Source organism: Syngnathus typhle, linkage group LG6 (assembly GCF_033458585.1).
Source record: "Syngnathus typhle isolate RoL2023-S1 ecotype Sweden linkage group LG6, RoL_Styp_1.0, whole genome shotgun sequence".
NCBI classification, from domain to species: Eukaryota; Metazoa; Chordata; class Actinopteri; order Syngnathiformes; family Syngnathidae; genus Syngnathus; species Syngnathus typhle.
Genome location: NC_083743.1, coordinates 11,795,685 through 11,817,427, shown reverse-complemented (window position 1 = coordinate 11,817,427; position 21,743 = coordinate 11,795,685). Strand labels below are relative to the sequence as shown.

The following is a 21,743-nucleotide window of genomic DNA, read 5'->3' as shown; positions in this document are numbered from 1 at the left end:
ATCCGGAAGCATCTGGAAGGACACTGGCTGCAGACCTTAGTTCATAATGGCTGTTTTTCCATTTAGAGTCATATAATTACATTATATCCGCATCTAATGGTCACAATTTTCCATTATATCATATTCTTGTTAACGGTGTCAGATCCTTCAAAATGTAAATTCTAATTTTAAAGCTCTCAAGTAGAAAATGTCCCGGGGAAATAAAATTGCATCAAACTAAATGTTTTGAGTTCAAACCATAACTACGCGTGACGTCACCAAAATTTGACCTCGGTGAACATTGAAGATAAGCTTCTCTCAAGAATGTTTTTCCTTCATCTTTTCTGATAATGGCGCCACAGAAAGCGGTGGTTATAACGAAACGTGGTGGGTACTCATATATGCAACACAATTACACATCTACTGTATTACATGTATGATTTTGCCAAACCGATGCAAATGTAAATGGACATAAAAAATAAATAAAAACTCTGACAAAGAAATGCATTTCAAGAAGCAGTTGTATTCGACTATAAAGGCATTTCTAATCCAGTGTCTCTAAGCTGTTTGCTTTATATTTCAGTGTAAAAAGCCTAGATTTTATTAGAAAAAGAAGCCGTGAACCCAAAACATCACATAAGAAAACAATAATCAAAAGGAAAAAACAAAATCCCCATTCACCAGTCATTTTAATTAAAATAGAAAAAAACTGTTCATTTGCTGACACTTTCCCTCAAAACAAATATATTTATTCATATATATATTTATATCCATTCTCAAGGCAGTTGGTCTTGGCCAAACTAATTGACCTATTCATGGCCATGTTTTTCAAAAAAGAAAAAAAATGTAGAAAATATAGCTAAGAATGAAAGAAAATAACTCGCAGAAGTACAGTTTAGGACCACTGCACTGGCCAACAACACATTTCATTTAGACTGGGGGGGGGGGGGGGGTGATCAAGGCAGTGTGGCACATGCTCACACTTGACTCTGGAACAAGTGCAATGCAAAAGAGAATACATTTCTCAACATATCATAAAACAACAACACTCGTTCACAGCATTTCAGTTGTCCATCGGCATCCATTTGCTCGTCGTTCCTTCCTGCAGCAGTGAAGGCTTTGTGCTGTGTGGGAGATGTAAATCCTTGTGGCAGAAAAAGACCGCAGAAGTCAGGGAGTTTGCTTCTCTGCGTTCTCCCTAATTATTGATTTTCTGTCTTCCAATTTCCATTAAGAGAATACAAACTACCAGCGGACATTTGATGTATTTATGGCTGTTTTTGAGGCATTGCTGAGGAGAAAGCGTAGTAGCCAAATGCCAACATTCCACCGTCTTGCTGTTTACAGTAAAAATGTGGCAAATACCTTCTATCCCTGAATACTGCTTGATGAGTGAATCTGTCAGAAGACGCAACTAGCAGAAAGACTCCTGATATGAAGATTAACAATAACGACAAGTCAGTACTGTGGCCGCAGCTGTGAATTCAACTCATTCACGTTGAGGACACCTTGGAATAGGACAAATGAATGAGGGAGAAACAGCATCACCACACAAGTGAGTGATATTTGAACAAGTTGGATGGTGGCCTGAGCAGGTTCCCTGCGTTACCATTTACATGAAGAGTATCTAGGCATGGTGACACAAAAGCAATGCTTGTGGGAGACAGGAAAAAAAAAAAAGAAAATAAGAAATCCCTGGGCTACATTAGAGGATGCAGTGGTGGAAAGGTCCCAGCAAGCCTCCATCCATCACATCCCTCTGCTACACCAGACGTGCACCAAAACTATGTGCTTCTCTTTTGCAGCTCCTGAATAAAGGCTGTGAGGGAGAAGAGGGAGAAACAATACAGGTCAACAGTCTGGCAATGCATTCCTTCTGTGGCCTTAGCGCTAATAGGAGACACCATGCCACAAGTAGGTAATTGCTTCCTATGTTGCCCACTTTAATGCTGTTCCTCAAATAGACACCAGCATCTAACTTGATGGTTATAATTAATTGCCTTTGCAGAAGCGGCCCAGATTAAGGCAACATTGACAGCAGAGTTTGGCGAGAAAGTGTGCACAGTTAAATAATGCCTAAATAAAAGAATTAGCATGCTGATATTTCCTGAAAACAATAAAGCGTGCAGTTGGAGTTGCATTACAAAAGTTTTGAGGATCAATTATTTCAAAAGGGTATTTGCCCCCCCTCCCCCATTGATATACTGAATAAATCAATTCATTGCCCAGCCCTATACTGAATGACAATTATGAATGATCATATGGTAATAAATGTATTTTGTGTGAAGAGTTAAGACGAATTTAATACTATATTATTCAAATGCATTGAGACCCTCTACCACTAATAGACATATTCCGGCTCAGCGCAAACACTCTTTATACTAGTTTTGGACCACATTCAGGGCCATGTTCTTACCTCTGATGATTTCCTCCTTTACTTTATGAAGTTCTTTCCGCACCTCCTCAAGTATTTCCTGCAGAAAAATTACCATGAGTCAGACAAAACTTTGTATGAGGGCATTAATACAACATACAACAAAAGCTGTTGAGTGAGGGAGGGGGGGAGAGAGACAGAGACAGAGAGAGCACAAGTGAGGAAGAGAAAACAATTAAGTTAACCTCTAATCAAGTTACCTGTTTCATCTTTTCTAAATCTGAGTCTTCGAATCCACTTGTGTCATTACTGTTGTTTGCTGGCTTCGCCCTGCGCAACAGATACAGTCTTGGTTTTATTGGTTTTAATGTGTGTTTATTAAAGTAAAATTGCACAAAAAGGAGTATTTGGGGAAAATTTCCATAGTACTGCAAAAAAAAAAATCATGTCATGGACTGTACACACCCACAGGTGTCAGTCAAGATTTATTTTTCCCCCCATACTTTTGCATTCGTAAAACTTATAATTGAGAATCGTTTCAACCACAGCATCAATCCAAATTGAGATTCCTGTACATGTAATCATGGTTAAACCATGGCTAACAATTCACAGCCACCTATGCAACCGTCAAAGTGGCTGGCAGTAGTTTCACCAAAAGGGGGCGGCAGCGCTGCCGAAAGAGCTCAAACATCCTATGGAAATACAACAAATCCTCATGTCATTGAACTTGTCTCTCGAAATAAAAATCTGAACAAACACAAAGTGCATTCTAGTGTGCGGCTGCAAGCAGTGTTGCCCACTAAGCAAAAAAACAATAAGTAAGGGGAGTGAAGCTGACAGTGGATGGGATAGTATGCATGTATACCTGTAACTTTGGGACAATGAGGAGGTGGAGTCCATGCTCTTGGGAATCGAGTTATTCCTGTTAGTGAAACATACACACACTCTCCTCTTAGAATGGAGATGGTTGACATTCGCTTACTAGAACACACTTGGACAACGGTGCAAAAAGCATGCGGGTATTTTGTGAAGTTGCATGCACGCTGATGGAGGACGACACTTAGGGTGAGCTCAAACATTGCATCAAAGGAAACTGATGATGACCTCCTAATAAAACAGAAATCATTAATCACCTGGTCATAGTGGACGATTTCTCCCAGGCTCTTCTCGTGATCTCTGACAGAGATGAAGTGTGAAAATATAAACTTTGTATTTTCTTTGCAAGAGAGTTGCTACAAATCTTTGTTTCTCACCACTTTGACCTTGAGGCTCTGAATCCTCCTGTACAGAAAAATTAAAGACCTGCTTAGTGCGAGTCATGCGGCAGCAGATATTTGGGCCCATAGTGGCTACGTTTATATGGACAAAATTTCTTCCATCGGATCAGACCTCGGATAAAAATTATGATTGGATGAACGGTTTTCATGGACACAAAGAAAAGTCTTGCGTGTTCGTGCATCACACTTTTGATCGGAACACATGACTTTGACGTGCAGATTGACCAAATGCACCGGAATTAGTAACCTTAGCGACTTCCGTGTCAACAAAACGGCACTCCATCCACGCATGCCAGAACTGCGTAGACAGCAATGCGCAGTAAAGATGGCTTGATCCGATATTTCAGAATAAGTGTTTTCATGCGCGCTGATCAGATTGTGTTCATAAAGCATTTTTATTGCGAGCAGGCTTCTAATCCAAATAAGTGTCCATGTAAACAGCCAGTGTCAAATCATATGAGGGCCATTTTTTGATTCGTTGGTCTGGTTTAGTTAGCAAATTAGCATCTACGTACATTGTCGTGTGTCTTCAGAGGTACTTTCTCTCCAGTGTCAGCTGCTTTTCTCCTGATATAACAAAGAATTTAGTTTTAAGGTCAAAACTTCAAGTTATATAAAAAATAACAGGCATCCATTATTTACACGACATGGAAATATGACATTTCTTTTGCCATTGCATCTACCTTCGGGCCAAGATAGCACTCATCTCACCCATCAGGTCACCACCTCCTCCAATAGAGGAGTTGCTGCTGCGGCTGGCGTCCGCTCTGCCCACTGGAGCAGTAACAGATCCCTCTTCCTGCTGAGAATAAAAAATGGTAAGAGTGTCACGTTGTCAGGATCAAAGTTCGCAGATGCACAGCCACTTACGTCTATTACTACACTGCAGTTGAAAATTTATCCAACAGCTCTTTTCATACCCAAGGTAACCAAATCACACAAGGACTTGTTTCAGCCACACCAACAATGTTAATGAAGCTACTAATAGTGTCGGCAAAATTAAAGCCCTTGCTTTACACTCACTTTTGATACTTTGCGAAGTTTTGCTCCTGCCAGGGCCGCAGCCAAGCCCCCGCCTCCTCCACTACCTCCACCGATAACTCCATTAGATGGCAGAGGCGGGGGAGGTGGGGGTCCTCCAGATGGGGGTCCTCCAGATGGGGGTCCAGATGGTGGGGGTCCAGATGGTGGGGGTCCAGATGGTGGGGGTCCTGGAGGTGGCGGAACACCAATGGCTGGAGGAGGTCCAGGTGGTGGCGGAGGCGCTGGTGGAGGAGCAAGGCCCCCGGGGGCCATAGGCGGAGCAGGAGGAATAGATGCTAAAATTAAAAAAAAAAAATAATAAAAAAAATAGTATGCTGAACTTGGTACATCTTCCAGTTGCCACGGCAACACATTATTTTTTCTTTTAATCATCAATAACTCCGACTAGTTTTCCAAAATTTTATGAGCCAAAGCAATCTATCCGAAATAATTAATGATAATTCAACTGTTTTTTCCATTATCAATTTGAAACAAAGTGGAAATTAAATGTTTTTTTAATCCAATGCAATTCATTGACAATTAACAGATAATAAATAGATTAATCACTTGTAAAAATAATTGTTGACTGCAGCCCGAATTGCTTGCACACTGCACTGTACACCCAAACACGCACCCAATAAAGATCATGTCACAGAAAAAAAAAAATGTATCCGACTGGTGTGATTCTGGTAACCAGTACATTTTTACTGACCTGCTGAAGCTTGTCTCTCTCTCTCCAATCTCTCTCGCTCCTGACGCTCTCTTTCCTGTCGTTCCCGTTCTTGCTGTTCCAACCTCTGCTGCTCCAATCTGCAAACACATAGTCATTGTTAGTGCTATGTATTTTGGCTATTGATTGTTATGTTAATGAGAGATTTCAAAATAGTCATCAGTAGAATATTTTTTGTTCCTATGACTGATGTCGAAACGGTCTGAGGGTCCTCCTTATTGATCCTTTGTGTCAACTTCAGGTTCCCATTAAGGACAGTTCAAATGAAAGCTCAACTTTAAACTCATAGCTAACCAGCGAATGACATTTAATAAATGAGGAGAATGGTCACAACCTTTGCAATATAATTTGTTTGGTAAATACTGGTAAACAGTACTGTGACTAATACAATGTTTAAATCCGTTTACACTCTGAACACCACCACACCTGCTCAGTCTTAAATCTTCACACAACGCGTGCACACTCCTCACATACATGGGCCACACACACCGAGTTGCCCTTTAGTCTGTGCAACAATAAATGATTTGTTTCAGTTTGGAAATTGTTATTCAGTGTTTTTACAGCCATTTCACATCACTATTTGAAACACCACTGATTTGTGCACAGCTCTACTTATCAGTAATCTTAGCTAGTATTACAATTAGTAGTTAACTATTACAAGTAGTTAAGTATCAAGTAAGTGGTTATAGTATATGTCACATGAGACGGTGGCTGATATCACAATGCATCATCGAGTTTGCTGGTGGGATGATGTGCTGCAAAGACGCCAAATCTTCTGTTATGGCTCGAATGCAGCAATTTTATGATATCTCTGGGTGAAAGAGGCTTAAATTTGAATGTGATCCAAATAAATCCAAACAGGCGGACAACTATTAATCCCTGGATCCCCCCAATGGGATACAATAAACCTTAAGCTAATTTATCAGCTATTGTCCAACAAATTGGACAACGTACGCTGCTATATCCAATGTACTAAAAGCAGGAATAACAGGGATGATGTTCATTAATATGAAGTATGTCACAAAGTACACTTCCCAATTTGTGTTGCTACTAAGAAGTCCACAGATGGACAGTGTGGCCTAATTCGAGCTGCTTCAGTTCTCGTCAACTAAGTCCCTGCCACATCTGGCATTCTGCAGCTGTATGCGGCACAGCTCACATACAACACAAACAACTTGGTGGTATACGATTATGACACAGTTGGTGTAATTTAAAACATTTGACTCATCAAACGATTAAAGACAGTGAAGGTGGGTTGATCACAACCACATCAATTACCCCCGTTTTGACACTTGTAGTGAAAAATGATTCTGACGATGACTTTGGCACTCATTTCGACTCAAACCAAGGGTGTAAATAACATTGACCTCCATGTAAATCTGCGGTGGATTTTGAAGGTTTTAATAGCAGTGCTTTATTGCTTAAGCCACAGCATGGCAGCGAGCAGCAGGACAAACACTGGTTTGACAGGCAGTCTCGCAGGCCAATCACAGAACCTTTTAGTCAAAATGAGATTAAAGGTTAATGCCATGTCTGTGCCGGCAAGCATAATGGCCTCCATTGGAGAAACAGATAAATGGATGAAGAGAAGGTGGGGAATGTGAGATGTGTCAGTCTTGCTCTCTATTTATTAACATTTAACCTACAGGGGTTGAGTTTAGCAGTGTCAGGCTAATGCCAGCAAATCCTGTGCATATGCTTGTGTGCAAAACTGCAAAGTTTGAGTTAGAATTTACAATTGATTGTTAAATAACATATTGAATAGCACCCCCCCACCCCCTCAAAAACATGGCCGTTTCCAAGACGTATTAGTTGGACATATTTTGCTTATCAACAGTGAATTGAGCCTAAAGCACAGGTACGCAAACATTTTGTGTGGCTTGCATGTGTGGACAGTCGAGATCTATTACCTCCTTTGTTGCTCAATCTCTTCAGGGGATGGACCATTCGACATCGGCCGGGGAAGGGTTGCATAGCCTGCCAAAATACAATGCACAAGACAAATTTCATTTGAAAGATTACTAAAGTTTAGATACCCCGCCACTAAATATAGCTGATTGTATTGTATGCATATTTTGGGGCTCTTTCTGTGAGACGGCACAAGATGGCAGTCAAGGAACAATTGAGCCGTTCAGTCTTAAAAGACTCAGTCTAGTTTAGAAGTAAATTCTATTCCACAACACTGCGCTAAATATGTGAGAAGTTAACGTGAAGCTTGGAGAAACCTATTTTGAGGCTGCTTGAGGTAATGAAAAACAGCACCTGCATCTGCGATGGAGTTGAGCACCTCCAGAGCATGTGTCATGCCATTGGCAAAAAGAGCAGCGTCCTCCTTGCTGCCAAAGTTGAGCCCCCACACTTGCCGGGCATCCCGCCACTGATGGAAGTTAGGTGTGGCTTGGTTGTATTTCAACCCTCTCACGATAGGACAGTTTATAACCACCTGTACAGAGAGAGGAAAAAAAAGATCAATTTGAAAACCCTTCACTTTCGCCTGTAACCAAATAGACAAAAGAAGGTGTTGTAGTTTCTGGAAGATTCCTCAGTTGCTGATTACAAAACTCAGTCATGGTTTACGCATCCTGGTTATTCGTTCAATCCAGTAGGTGGCGTCAGGCTAATGAATGAGAAGGGGAAACAATGTTGTGGTTTTGAGTGTTGCCTGAATGTGCTGACATGCCATTTCATTATTTGTTTAACCGCCTCTGAATTCCACAGAGCGCAGACAAAGAGGAGAGGGTGAGAAGCAAAACGCATTGGGAGGGAAAGAACAGGAAAAATGAATTTTTACACACAGTAGTTGCCTTTTAGTGATATTATTCTCCACCATTGGACACCCAAAGGGTCCAGAATGTGCAAAAAGACCCACCTCCAAAAAAAAAAATAAACGTCACAGGAAATGCCCAAATATCTCACAGGAAACATCATCCACTTTAAGACTCTGTCTCTGGGGAGCATTTTAGCGTGGTGAATGTTTAAACTGAGACGCTGAGGCAGCAGGCAGAATGAGAGTGCGGTCAAGAATAGATCCCTCCAAACTCACTTAACCCTTATTACAGAAACTTGATGGCCACCCTTTATCTAATGTTATCTCATGAGTCATGATCTTGTAATAACAAACAGTTCATACTGGAATTGGATGAAACCGATATATCCTGAAATACAATACTTCCATTTTAGGAGAGACATGGAAAAGGCTGAGTAGTTTTCATAGTAAGAAATGCCTGCAAAACAGCACTGGATTTGCTTTTGTTTAGAGGCGAATGCAAAGTGCATTGCATCTGTCACATATTGTATTTCCGGTTCTATGGCCACAATTTCCCATTGTGCCATCCATCACTGATGCTCTGTGAGATGGTGTCATAAAACCCAAAAATTGAAAACAAGAACAGTTGATTAACTCATTGCGTGATGACATTTATATAAAAACGTATTAAGGAAACGCATTGCTGCAGTTTTGTTCTAACTTCAAAATTGTTTTAGGGGGTTTGTTCCAAATGTAAAATAAGTAAAATCTCACATTGCATTGTGGCCAACGGTAGAATCTGGGTCAGTTATTGCACTCCGTGGTGTTACAAAATGGTGATAAATAGTCCTCCAAGGGTGGATGGGTTAGCTTGCATGTTCCTCCTTGGGAGCTAGTTGCCGAGGCCATAGATATACAACAGCTAGTGTTTGTGTATGGCTCCGTTCATTACAACTTATTAACGTTGATTTTTTTAGCAATTTTGCAGGTTTTCGCCTCAACCTCAATTTCTGCAAGCTGGTCTGCAACTGTCGGAAAACTAGCGCAAACAACAAAACGGCAGTTACATTGACGTCACGTTATCTCATACGAGTCCGCAAATTATAAAATCAATTATTAATACGCCATGCTCAATCAAATGCGTGAACTAATTGTGACTGATTCATGCACAATATTAGTTGAAACGTCCTGAATAAACAAAATGTTGGCAATCCAGTTAAGGAAATACATTTCCTAGACATGCGCAATAATTTAGAATTTGTTAAAACACGCAGCCCCAAGTGATTCATTTCACCTGCTGGTCCGTCTGCATCTTGCGTCCCACTATTCGGAAGGCGTTGTTGGAAGGGTTGTGATAGATCTGGACTCTGCTGAAGGTCTGGGGTCCAGTACCGGCTGGCAGCCACTTCTTATTGCTGTCATCGTAGATCATCACAGTGGCCCGGGCCTGGCAGATACTCGACTCACTACAATGAAAGGCAGAATACAGTTCATGCGTGAGTTTGTATGGAAGCACCAACAACATATTCACCAGAGAGCACCAATCTCTGGCCTGACTGGGCAATGTTACCGCCATGCAAATACAGTTTGCTCAACTGGCTGTTCAAATGGTAGAATCTTGGATACTTCACATCTGTTTGGTAACGGATTTCAATAGTTTTACTTAAATTATATTGTACGTGGCCACTTTATGGTATTTTCTAACCACTCCTTTCTTCCATATTTCAGAGGTCTGACATCTCATTTCTCAGACATAATATATCCCATAATCTGTCTAGATCAAACATTCTCATCTGACTAACAATTATGTCATTTCATGCAAGTAAAACAACTGCATCATCGATAAGACACAGCAACATTGCTAGGACATCACACATAAGTGCATAATCATTTCTAACAAGGAGTGAAGATCTTTGTGAGAGGGGAGAGAATTTTTATTCAAAACAAAATGGGAGGTCAAACCATAATAGAAGTTGACAAAGACAGGAAATTGTGCAAAGCTCTGCAATCTCCCACATTTCTAAATTAACCTCTGCAGAAAGAAACGTGATTTAACATTTGTGAATAAAATTTGAAATGTATTTAAAGTCACCTGCATGAATTCAAAAGTCAGCACTTGGGTATATGACCGATTTACAGATCAACAATGACACCAAACAAGTGTAGACCGTATGAAGGGAAAAAACACAGGAAGGGATGAGTACCCGCCTCTTGTCTTTATTTTACACAACGTACATACCACCCCTTAGCCCCCACAGTGCCTTAATCCATCTCTTCCTCCATCTGTCTCATCCACGAAACAATCTGCCACTTCCCTTCCTATGACACAGCACCTAGACCACAACCCACTTCCTGCTGCAAAACCCTCCTTATAAGGACTGCTTTGGCCCAATCAATCAATAGTCACTCCCACACAAGTTTGTTGTGACGGCTATAAATGGAGGGTTCATTGTCCTGTCTGTTAGCAGTCTGGAAAACAGTGAAAATAAGAATAATATTACACGTGTTTTTTTAAGCATGTCAATGCACTGAAAAGACAAGGAGGTTCAACATTAACAGAATGAAAATATTTGTAACAAGCTCATGATTAAGGTACAACCCGTGGGAAAACAAGTTTGAATAAAAAATAATCTACCACATTCTTAATGTCTAACGTGGCAGTTCATACCACTGGCCTTTCAGTGTTCAGTGAACACGTTTCCATCAGGTTAAAAATTAATTATGGCTGGAGGATTAAACATCAAAAAATAGTCCTGGGATTCCTGATCGGATGAGCCTCGCGCACACTGTTGACGTGCGGTCTAGAGAACGGGTTTATGGGAACTGGGAGGGGACGGACACTTTGGACTGGGAAATGGATGCATTTTTAATGGGATAGAAAGGGCTGGCTCGGGGGTGAGACCGAGAGTGCGCACCTGCATTATTGATACAACTATAGACAGAGACTCTAAAAGCCGGCGAGGCGCAAATGTATGGACAAAGCCATGTACACATTCCTCACCTGTCAATGCTCCGGTGTGCGGTGTAGTGAAACTGACAGAAAACCACAGTCTGAATCTGACTTTTTAGTGATAGGCTATTCCATGGTTACATAACCAGTGCCAAGTTCAGAATAATGTTAAATTCAATTTAATAGAAATTAACATAATGTGCCAGGCAAAATTAGTCAAACAAGGCTCTCCATAAAACCGTCTTCCTTTCAGCAGGCTATGTGATGTGAATGAGTACTTTGGTAAGTAATGGCAGCCTGCTGGGATAAATACAATATGCAGAAGTATACTGTAATGCTTGCTTTAAAATAGAAATGCCAATTTCAAAAATGTTTGTATGGGGCTCCAAAAATGCAGTCATCTCGTAAACAAAGAGCCCATTTAATCTACTTCCACTTGATTGATTATGTATAAAGGGCCCCTCAGCTCTGCTCATAAACACACAATAGAATACGGAGGAAAAAACTGTCTGAGGCTCCTACGCTAGTGAGGGGTTAACAGGAAACCACAGTGCAAGGCCAGGGAACAGACCCTTGGTTGGAAATGTCTGTATATGGGAGTAGAAGACTCTCGCAGCTCTTTGCCACAGTGCCGGCAAGCTCGGTCAAGCCCTGTCGCTCCGTCTCCTCCCACTCCCTCTCTCCAAATCAAACCATTTAACAAGATGTGCCTCTTGGTGCTACATGTGGAGCTATCTTATGCAACATGGCAGCGCACAATTTAGATCAGCCAAATAGACCTGACTCACTGCATTATAAAGAGGTTAATGCACATGTAGTGCCCGCAGTTTTGTCAGTAGTGATCTTAAGCCTTGGGATTGCTATTTTAGATAAATACAACATACATGAAATACATTTAAGAAAACAGAGTGATACCAATAGCATTTTATGCATTCCAGGCTCACTGTGCCTTTATGGGGATTCCTATTCCCTGGGATCATAAGACCATTAAACGAAAAGACTTCTTGCCCTCCATGAAGAGCCTAGTATTATTTTTGAATGTTGTACAGGCTTCAGGGGGTTAGTCATATTCCAGAGAATAGAAATGCATCTCTGAAGAATACCCATGCAGAGACCTGTGGGGTATGAAAACTGAACATTTGGCTTCATCTTTAATGTAGGAGGGGGCAACAGTTTGTCCTTGGATCTGACAAAGGCAACACACTCCATTTCAGTGTGGGTGATGGAAAAATAATGTGGCTCCAGATCCCAGATTACACGTTGGGGGGTGGTGATGTAACATTTCACATCTTGTTAAACTTACGTTGAAAGGAGGAAGTTTTTTATCCAAATTTAAAAAAAAAAAAAAAAGAAAAAAAAAGGAGTGATTCGGTGATCTCTTAACTTCAACTTTTTTTTATTATGATAATGCTCATCTCCTGTCCTTGCTGGTTTCTCTCCACCTACACAATTCCAGCCAGACTTCTGTGAAATTTATCCTGTAGACAGAAGTGCACTGGTCTTTTGTGACTGTACATTACAGCCATTAGCTGTGACTTCTCATGTTCCCTTTTCTCAATAAGTGTGTTGCATGCTTAGCTACTCCGCGTCCGGCATTAGTGATAGCAATACTTGTTAGAGGTCTAGTTATATTTGCCACCACGGAGGTGTGGGTTAGTTTCCCAAAGGAGAAAATCTGCATTGCGTCTTTTTCCCTATATACATGGTGCAGAGCATTCTCCCTCTAGTTTGTATACACTATTAGCTGCGAACACAAAGACAGAGGGAGATGAGTTACTGTGTAACAAAAACAAATTGCAATTAGATTTCCCATAATCGTCCAGACCTAATTTGTACTTGATTTTTTTATTAGATTGTTTTCTGATTAAATGTTTTTCAGAAAGAAGCTGAGAAAAGAATAAGAAAATGGTCAATAATTTATTAATTATATTTAAAAAAAAAAAAAAAAAAAAGGTTACAACATTGAACAATCGCTATAAAAGATTTGGTCCAAATCGTACAGGACTACTTCCAGGCATAATTATTTGGTTGAAAAGAACACACAAATAGAAAAAGGCGTTTCCGGTCACACGACACCCCTTGGGAAATTCTAAATAATTGCAGACAGGCTTCACTGCATACAGAAGTGAGAAGAGGAAGTGTATGCTTCAAAGAGGAAACATGAGAAAAAAAAACCATGTGCACCTCAGTGCACCCTCCTTACTGTTTAACCACAGTGAAAGCTGCACTGCCCACTGTACTGGTTGCAGTATTCAGAATTATTGAGATGCTCTCGTGGCCCAGTAGCCTTCAGAAGAAAACGAAAGGGAAATGACTCCGAGACAAATTCACACCAGGCTGCAGACTAAATGCACAGAAACAAGGGCCTTTTCTTCCCAAACTATTCTTAGTTCCTCTCTCTATATTTGTGTCAATGGAAAATCGTATTGTCAGCTTAAACGTCTCCACTACACAAACTCTCTGCATTTTTTTGCACGCTGACTCATACTCTTACTGGCATTGTTTATGGAGCACTGACGTAAACCTGAATAGCTCTTGGCAAACATGAGTCTTCTCTGTCCACTTCAAACATACACTTCAATTCTCCCTGCTTCTGAGGCACTGGTGTGTGCGTGTAAAACCTGCAAATTCAATGCCCATATTTGGAACCAACTCACCTCTGTCCCTTTTTATGTGAGCTCAATTCCTTTTACAGGTCAGGGTATAATCTTCTGTAGTCTGGCCCAAGGAAGGAAGCTAACCTACTGAAGAAGAAGCCACTTCAATTCTTGTTTTGTAGCATATTTCCAATGTTTCAGCCTTTTTAGTACCAAAAAGCAATTTGTACAATAGCATTAAAAAAAACCCATCAAAAACTAGACCAGAGACGTTTTAACACAAGAGCACTTCCAATTCAAGTAAGTCCACTCTAACTTTACAAATTCCGTGTTTCCTCTGCCAGTCGCACGTCACAGTCACAACGCGTGACATGAAAATGCTGACAGTCATAATAAAGGTAATAACATCGACCCAGTGGCACCAGCTGTTCTTTCCTGAGGTGGAAGGAGGAGGACTCTGCTGGAGGTATGGTGCAGCATCTATTTCAAGTCCTTGAAAACCACCGAGCGGTGAACATTTGCGAGTGTTTACAAAAGTATGGCATATTGTGTTCTTGTCAAGGTTCGCTCTTGGTTGCAAAATGTTGCCAGACATTCGCCTGTAATTCGCTTGTCAAATGGAAATTCTTAAACAAAATGTCCTTGAGACAAGAAAGAAAAAAACTGTTGGCAAATGTCTTGAATGTTTTACCAACGTTTGTGACCTTGAACAAACCCTGACATAGTTCAGGGGGAAACATGGATAACGGAGGATTTCAATACTATCGTTCAACATAATTGCTTATCATACATAATTTGATACATACATCCCCACAACCAAGACGGTGCATGACTCCCAAAATACACGCCTCATCATAACTGTCAAAGAATTCCTTAAATACACAGACACACAAAAAAAACGTTTCCAAGACGAATCCACGTGAATGAATCTAAAAACAAAAATTACTGTCCGGCCATGTGCTTGGACTGCTAACGCTCGACTGAAGAAATTACGGAAATATCCACTCATGACTAAGTGTTGACCATTTAGCAGATGAGTACAGTCAGTGACCCAACTGACCCCTTGTCTGAGTGAATGAGTAGTGTACCATTCAAGCAAACCAAAGGGGAACTGAATCTCAGTAGGATCATAAAGGGAAATATTTAGTGCCTTATTTAGCAGCCATTAGAGTAACAAGAGTCTTTCTACATTAAGATCACAACTGATGATACATAGGGAGTGGGGGAAATGGTTGAAAGGAAGTCATTTTAAATCCCACCAATCTGTTCATGTTTGGTCAAATTCAACATTCTTTAACTTTTATCTTTTATATATTAAGATGGGGGACACATTAAAGCAGCACGTCATTAGCATTGCTGATCACACAGCATTTCCCCATCTTGAGATATTTGATGGATTGCACTGCGTTGATAGACGCGGGCACTCCATCATCTCAGATATCTCTTTGCTACATTTGGTTACAAAGAAGACACTCCGCTTTTCCAAGCTAGTCTGCGTTGGACACTCCACTGCGGTTCCATTAGTCAGCGGAGCCAATGTCTTGTTTAGACAGTATTATCTCCTGTGAGAAAGCTAACAAAAGAAAAAGTTAAATAGTACCATACACAACATACGGCCAAGAGACGCTATTAAAGAAGGAAAACAGCAGCCACCACCAAGGAAACTGGACAATAGAAGGTTTTGTATGTCGCTGCAAAGAGTCTAATCCAAAAGGCAGGTCAGTATAATGGTCTACTTATGAGTAGAAGAGGTGGGAGGACCTAAAGTGGTACATGTTTCAGAGAAGGGGGGGCTGCAGAGTTAGAATGTTGACGCAAATTCATAATGCGGCAGATGATTTGCACCTTAGTTTGTACCACCTAACGTGCATGCAATAAAACCATCACAGGCAGGATTTCCCGCGATTACTTTATTACCTAGAACAATTGTTGCTCATCCAGTGTGCCAATTTTGCTCAAGAGCGAAGTTTTTAGTTCCCCAAATGTGATTATTTGAAGTTTTTTTTTTTTTTTTTAATGTATGTTTTGCATTGAACTTGAGGCTGGCAATTATTTCATATGATTTTAAAAGCAAACTAATTGGGTAGATCAGATCAGATTTCAAAAGAAAACTCTGGCTGAGGAAGAGCGTTACAACAAGTCGAGACATGAAAGAACCCACAAAACCTACTGTTAAGGACGTTACGCAACCCCCATGGCGTCAACACACCACTATTTGCAAAAAAACAACCGGTAACGTCTTGCAAGGGTTTATATGGGCAAGTACAATGTTGCTAAATACTGTAAATTAAAGCGTCCAGGAGGATTAGAGCAAGGAGGCTATGGTCGAGGCAGAAAAAAAGAAAACATTGAAAGAGCTGCCTTTCGAATAGTGAGGCAGGAATGCAAAACAAGAAGCCAATTTTAAAAAAGTACAGACAGTTAGAGAAGGCCATTTTGCTGCTTGTAAAGATGATCAATAAGGCAGTGAGTTAAGAAGTGTCCCGCCTATTGCATCTGGCTTTCATGCAGCATAGAGAACTCAGTGGCTTAAAAAGGTGCATTACGCGTGTGCAAGCCTGACAAGTTCAGGACACAACCAGCATTTCAATACTTGTGCTTTATGTTTTTTATTTACATCCAGTCGATGAATCATACGTGGGCTGGCATCACCACTCTATATTTATTACTGACACATAAAGCACTTCAACGTACTTCCCGTGATATTAGTCACAATGTCAATGGTGATATACACAGAAAAACAGGCAGGGGACCAAAAGGAGGGGACACATCTGTCAGATTCTCTATTGGTTCTTGCCAACATAACAAGCAATGCAACTTTAAATTTAGCATAGAGCTGACGTGGAGAGACAATTAGTGGAAATGGCAAGAATTGTAGAATGAAAGGTGATTCCAAAGATGCTTCTCAACTCATTTAAGAGCAACTGATGCACTTCTGACATGCTAGCTCCAGCTGAGAGTCAACATTGACATTCCACAAGGACAAATGACAAAGAACACGGCGCAGCATTCCAGTCATCACTTCAACAAGGTAATATCCACAAAAGACTGGTCAGAGCGTAACACGTCCGGCTTTTATCCAGACGCTGGTGTGAGTCTGAGGGTAGCCTTAAATGATCACTGTCGCCATGTACTGTGATCAGAGACGTTTATTTTTTTTACCAACCATTTCTTATGTCAACTTTTCACAAACTGGAGGTGAGGCTCTTGAGTATACAGTGCTCGCAGTTGAGTCAATTGTTAACTTAACAATTCTTGTGGGTGACTGTATACATGAAGTGCCATTTAGTCACAGTTAGTGATTAGTTTAAGCAACTAAGTTTGTCCCTTCAGTGTAGCTGTAGCTGCTCGCCCTTCCCCTTCTCCAACAGTCGCCATGGCTACAAGGAATGCACATTGCCCTGTTTGCGTTCTAAAGTTTAAACGCAAGCCTTCAATTGTTTCTCGTGTCCTCAATACTAGTTATCAGGCAACAATATAGCACACCCTGGATTGCTCCATGTGTGTTGTTTGAAGCTTTAAAAGTGATTAGAACACCCATCCAAATTTTGATCAGCATTAGCATATCTAGCTTTTATTGTCAAACAGCATACATGTAGCTGACGTTCGTTGCTTAATACTTTGTTGTACATCTACGTTCTGTAATAAACTACAGCTGATAGTGACAGACAACTCGACGCAAGAACATTTGTCTCTTCTTTGTAGAAGTGTTTGGCCACAGTACACACACTTTTCATCCTTACAACACAAACAATCTTTGAAAGTAAGGTACGATTTTACTGCGCAACCCTATTTGACACCCTTGAATGTAGACAAGACCATGACTTCATTTGCCTCCTCCTGCCTTGCAGTAACACTAGTACTGACCTGTGATGACTACTGCAAGCAATATGACTAACAGTGATGACTATTTCAAAGTAAATACAGTCTAGCGCAGCTCTACGTTTCAATAACAGCGATGACTATTTCAAACTAAATAGAAAACTCATAGACATCACTGTGCAATAACATCCTGCTCTCACCACTTAAATGTTGTTAGTTACCTGTTAGTTGTCAGTCACTTAAATGTTGTACAGAGGCTGAGATCAACCGGAGTCAAATTCCGGCATTGGCATGCACAAACCTGGTCAATAAAGCTGATTCTAATTCTAAATACAGTCTTTCACAGCTCTACGTTTCAACTTTGACAAAAAAAAAAAAACAATATAGGGCAAAGCAAAGAATGAACTCATATTTAACACTTAATCAGAAAAAAGACAACAGAGTTAAAAATTGGTTGTTTGGCCAGGCATATCTAACTATTATTACTCTCCGATGTCATTCAACGCTAACACTAATGTACGTTTAATGCTCATCCCTTCATGCTTGTTAAATTGGATTATTAATATACAACAACACCGAGCAAATCAAAAGGAAACATAGTAGAATTGTGTTGTGACTCACTCCATTGCTGGACGTCTGTGATAACGCTACATCCACAATGCCAGCATGTTGTACAAGAGCAGCACACTGCAAGCCAGATGACCTATACTTGATGAAATTTTGTGTATTTAACTCACAATCCATAGAATTGCTTGAATGTTTCAATTGTGGAAAATACGATTTTGCCAAAATATTACTGTCATCTCTTAAAATTGTGTAAACTGGCTCATAGTGTTGCGTGTGAATTGTTGTTTTTTTTTTTGCTGACTGGAACCGGTTTTCTTATCTGTATTTACAGTCATGAGCACTAATTCTATTGTATCGTCACGTCACTATGCTGTATGTGCGTTTCTGACATACTTTTGCACCTTCTACATTAGTTAATATTTAATTAACTTGGTCAGAGAATAACGATAGGCTATCCTGGTCAAACACTTCTACTAATGAACATCAGAATGAAGTAGAAAGGGATTTTAGGAGGTTAGAATATGTCATGGTTGGCTTACATTTCAGCATTTCACAAAGAAACAATAGTTGCTTTTTTTGTATCTGTTCGGAGAGAAGAGTGACAACATATCAAGGTCAAGTTGGTCTTCTGAGTGAAGCTGCCAGAGGCTTTGAAGAAACACATAAGGCAGGTGGAGGAACACTTCATTACAATATACATCAGCCCTTTAGCAAGACTACGGAGGACCATTTCATTTCTATGTTTCACTACTGACAATTACACCACAGCAGTATTGTTGATCCACTCATAAAATTGTAATTTGGCTGAAATAAAGCATGATTATTTGAAACACGTTTCAGGTGTTAGGTTGCTATGGGAGAGAGAATGGTCAACATCATACAGAACAGAAATATATGAGAATTAATTGGAAATATGACTAGTAACTAAAGGTATTACAAGTGATATTACAAAGCTGATGTATTAAGAGAATCAAGTTAGTCATTTACATTTTATAAAAACAAGGTTGCCATTTAACCATGAAGAGTTTAAATGTACAACTTCATGAAGATGATATTGAGAAAGTTCAACTTTAGTAAAAATTATGCAAAACAATGAAATATTCTGTTTGAACAAACCGACACCAGTATAAACACTTTAAAGAGATTGTTACCCTTCTTTTGTTGAATTTGTCTGATCAGATCACCTAACCAGAAACATAAATATTGGACATTATGTGACAGGTCTCACGAGACAACAGCTGCTGGTCTCAGACAGTTGCCTTTACATCAAAAACATTTTCTCATCATAATAACGCTTCATTCTCTTAGTGTTACTTTGAATTATTCACAAACGAATTAAACATTCGATTTTTATCTGGATCTGTCCTAATTGCTTTGTTCGTCTCAGCAACATTGCTATCTGTGCATCTGTGTTCTTGGGCAGGGCTTTAAACCAATAGGCCACAGACAAAGTTTACTGCAGTGTTACACTCGATGTAAGCCTGCAATACTTGTCGTTGCACTGGATAAGTAAAAGTACAGTCCATTTTTGGGAATTATTTAAAAGCATACGTTTGTCAATTGCTTGTTTTTGGGAAAATAAAAACAAGAACACAAAGAATCAGTCTGCTTTTATGAAGGACTACAAAACCGTAGATTTACCGTTAAGAGACTGAAATTCCACAGAACCGAACAATTCTAAATTCAATTTTTTCTCTAAAGGCTATTATGAGTCATTTGATAATGTATTATTTGTCAATTAACTGATTACCCATCAAACAGTGCTGTCTTTTCCCAAGTGTGACCTGATGCCGTTTTCCACAAAGGTTAAGGAAACGTGGTAGAAAGGTTAGAAGATTTGACTTTCCGTAAAGGCCCATTGTTACGGAAAAGGCTGGTGCAAGAGATAAAATTGATTTAAAAAAATAAAAATAAATAAACCACAGGTTATAAAACCTGCACTGCACTGTTACAGATAGTGTCCCACAATGACAATCTCAACAGTCAAGTTTGCAAATTATAAAAGATTTTTTTTGAGTTAGTTGCCCCCTTCAAATCAGTGCCGGGCGCTTTAAGTGAGGAGTGGTGGTTTCGAAGCATGTCATTTCATACCGCACAGGCTGTGACAGGATGTGGAATTTGAAGACACTAGCTTCTTTCCACTGAGCAATTTCATCCCTGCTGCAAAACCCAGAGGGAGCTAAATAGTACAAGACACATGAAATTAATGCGTGCGTTTGAAACGCACGCCATGATCTAAGCAGCATGCTATGCATTTAGGACAATTGGTTATCCTGCAGTTGCGGTTTAAATCTTAAATCAACACTCTGAATACTATCGGACGATATAAATGTATCAAACTTTTAAATGAGACAAAAAAATGTCAAACGAATACCCTATTCAGTTGACTAGTTCAACTACTTGAGAGGAGCTCAGAGAGACTGAACAGGTAGCACCAGGCTGTCATTACGCTCACACACTTCCTGATTCACACAACCTCGAACATTCACTCTTAAAGCTGCCACACACAACTTTCATCTTTAAAACACAATTGTTTGCTTCAACACATTTTAAAAGCATGTGAGGGAGGATTTGGGCTTTTTTTAACAGCACGGAAAGTAGCACAAGCGTGTTCCAAACAACCAGCGGATGGACCGCAACGGTTTTCTGTACAACGCGAATGCTGTCCCAGCGCCTTTGTTGAACTCTAATGGCCCAAACACAAGAGTGTAGCCTGGAAACACAATAAAGATGAAGGAGATTCGAGTCGCTGTTACCCACCTCATTGTTCGGCCGGGGTGAAGCTCCTCTCCTCGCGGGCAACTTGGACTCACTTGAGCTCTGAAGACGTCGGATTAAAGTCAAACTAGCTGAACCAACACTAAAACATATGTCGGAGGGGGTGGTAAAGTCACATCTACACCCGCAAACGGGGTAGCAACTCTCGGGATAATCGAAGTACACCTCGACGATTTCCTGGTTGTGTGGAACTGGGAGGGGAGGGGGGGTTGGATACAGTAGCGCAGCGGGCTTGTCAAGTCCAATCACTATCTCACGCTAGTTTCGACGAGCTAAAAGTAGGGAAAGTAGCGACGTTACTTTAATAGCCAAAAGCGCCCCCTCATACTAAGCGTCGCGGCATCAACCCCGTTTCTGGACTTGAGCCTAAGTTAGACTTTTTTTTTTCCGCGGTTGGTAGGTCTGAAAGCCATTGGAGTGTGGGCCCAGCCCGCCAGCTTCAAAGAGGTCTATGAGGTCTTGTGGTGCGTTCATGACGCCTCGGGGAAAAACACGGCGGGGAGAAAAACACACCAGACACGTTCTTCTTGATCGTACGCGACGTTGTCGTTTGTTGAGAGCGAAAAAGGGTGCAACAAACCTATGACGCAATCCAATTCAAGAGTGTGATTTAAACAAGAACTCTCAGGGTAGAGGTACAGTAATGATTGCATAAAATCATCCCAGTAGATGCAGTATTACATGCCTGAAAGTGTCAATTAAAACAGAGCTTCTTTGCTAAGGCTGGGATTTGGATGCAAATGTGATTGATGTCCTTGTTTAAGATTAAGCAGATGAACAGAAGTGTGCAGTGGACACACATGATTACAGTCTTGCCCTACTTTGCATTTTGTAAAGAATTGGATGGTTGACTTGGTCAAAGTAAGATGCATCAAAATAAGTTTCTCTTCAATGTAATTG

The 21,743-nt window shown here is 40.4% G+C and overlaps 1 protein-coding gene across 2 annotated transcripts; it reads right to left on the bottom strand.

Annotated features, from left to right (window-relative positions):
- Positions 1 to 482: 482 nt before the first annotated feature.
- Positions 483 to 21,314, bottom strand: vaspb (vasodilator stimulated phosphoprotein b). 2 transcript variants are annotated; one of them, XM_061281967.1, is made up of 14 exons: positions 20,826 to 21,314; positions 9,424 to 9,595; positions 7,646 to 7,826; positions 7,294 to 7,360; positions 5,366 to 5,463; positions 4,654 to 4,949; positions 4,314 to 4,429; positions 4,146 to 4,197; positions 3,607 to 3,634; positions 3,487 to 3,529; positions 3,219 to 3,275; positions 2,614 to 2,683; positions 2,396 to 2,453; positions 483 to 1,798 (listed from the first exon to the last, which is right to left on the bottom strand). In XM_061281967.1, exons 1-14 carry the CDS (start codon positions 20,828 to 20,830, stop codon positions 1,764 to 1,766), a joined length of 1,278 nt encoding a protein of 425 aa, XP_061137951.1. In that variant the 5' UTR covers positions 20,831 to 21,314; the 3' UTR covers positions 483 to 1,763. The 2 variants fall into 2 exon arrangements, with proteins under 2 accessions (XP_061137951.1, XP_061137950.1); XM_061281966.1 differs by having other exon boundaries at positions 4,314 to 4,432; positions 20,826 to 21,313.
- Between the last annotated feature and the right edge of the window lie 429 nt (positions 21,315 to 21,743).

Excerpts from the sequence above, each read along its gene's own strand:
- vaspb (XM_061281966.1), bottom strand. Across the intron at positions 7,827-9,423 it reads AGATGCAGACGGACCAGCAG|GTGGTTATAAACTGTCCTAT; the intron begins GTGAAATGAATC and ends CTCTCTGTACAG. Across the intron at positions 4,433-4,653 it reads AACTTCGCAAAGTATCAAAA|CAGGAAGAGGGATCTGTTAC; the intron begins GTGAGTGTAAAG and ends TTTTATTCTCAG.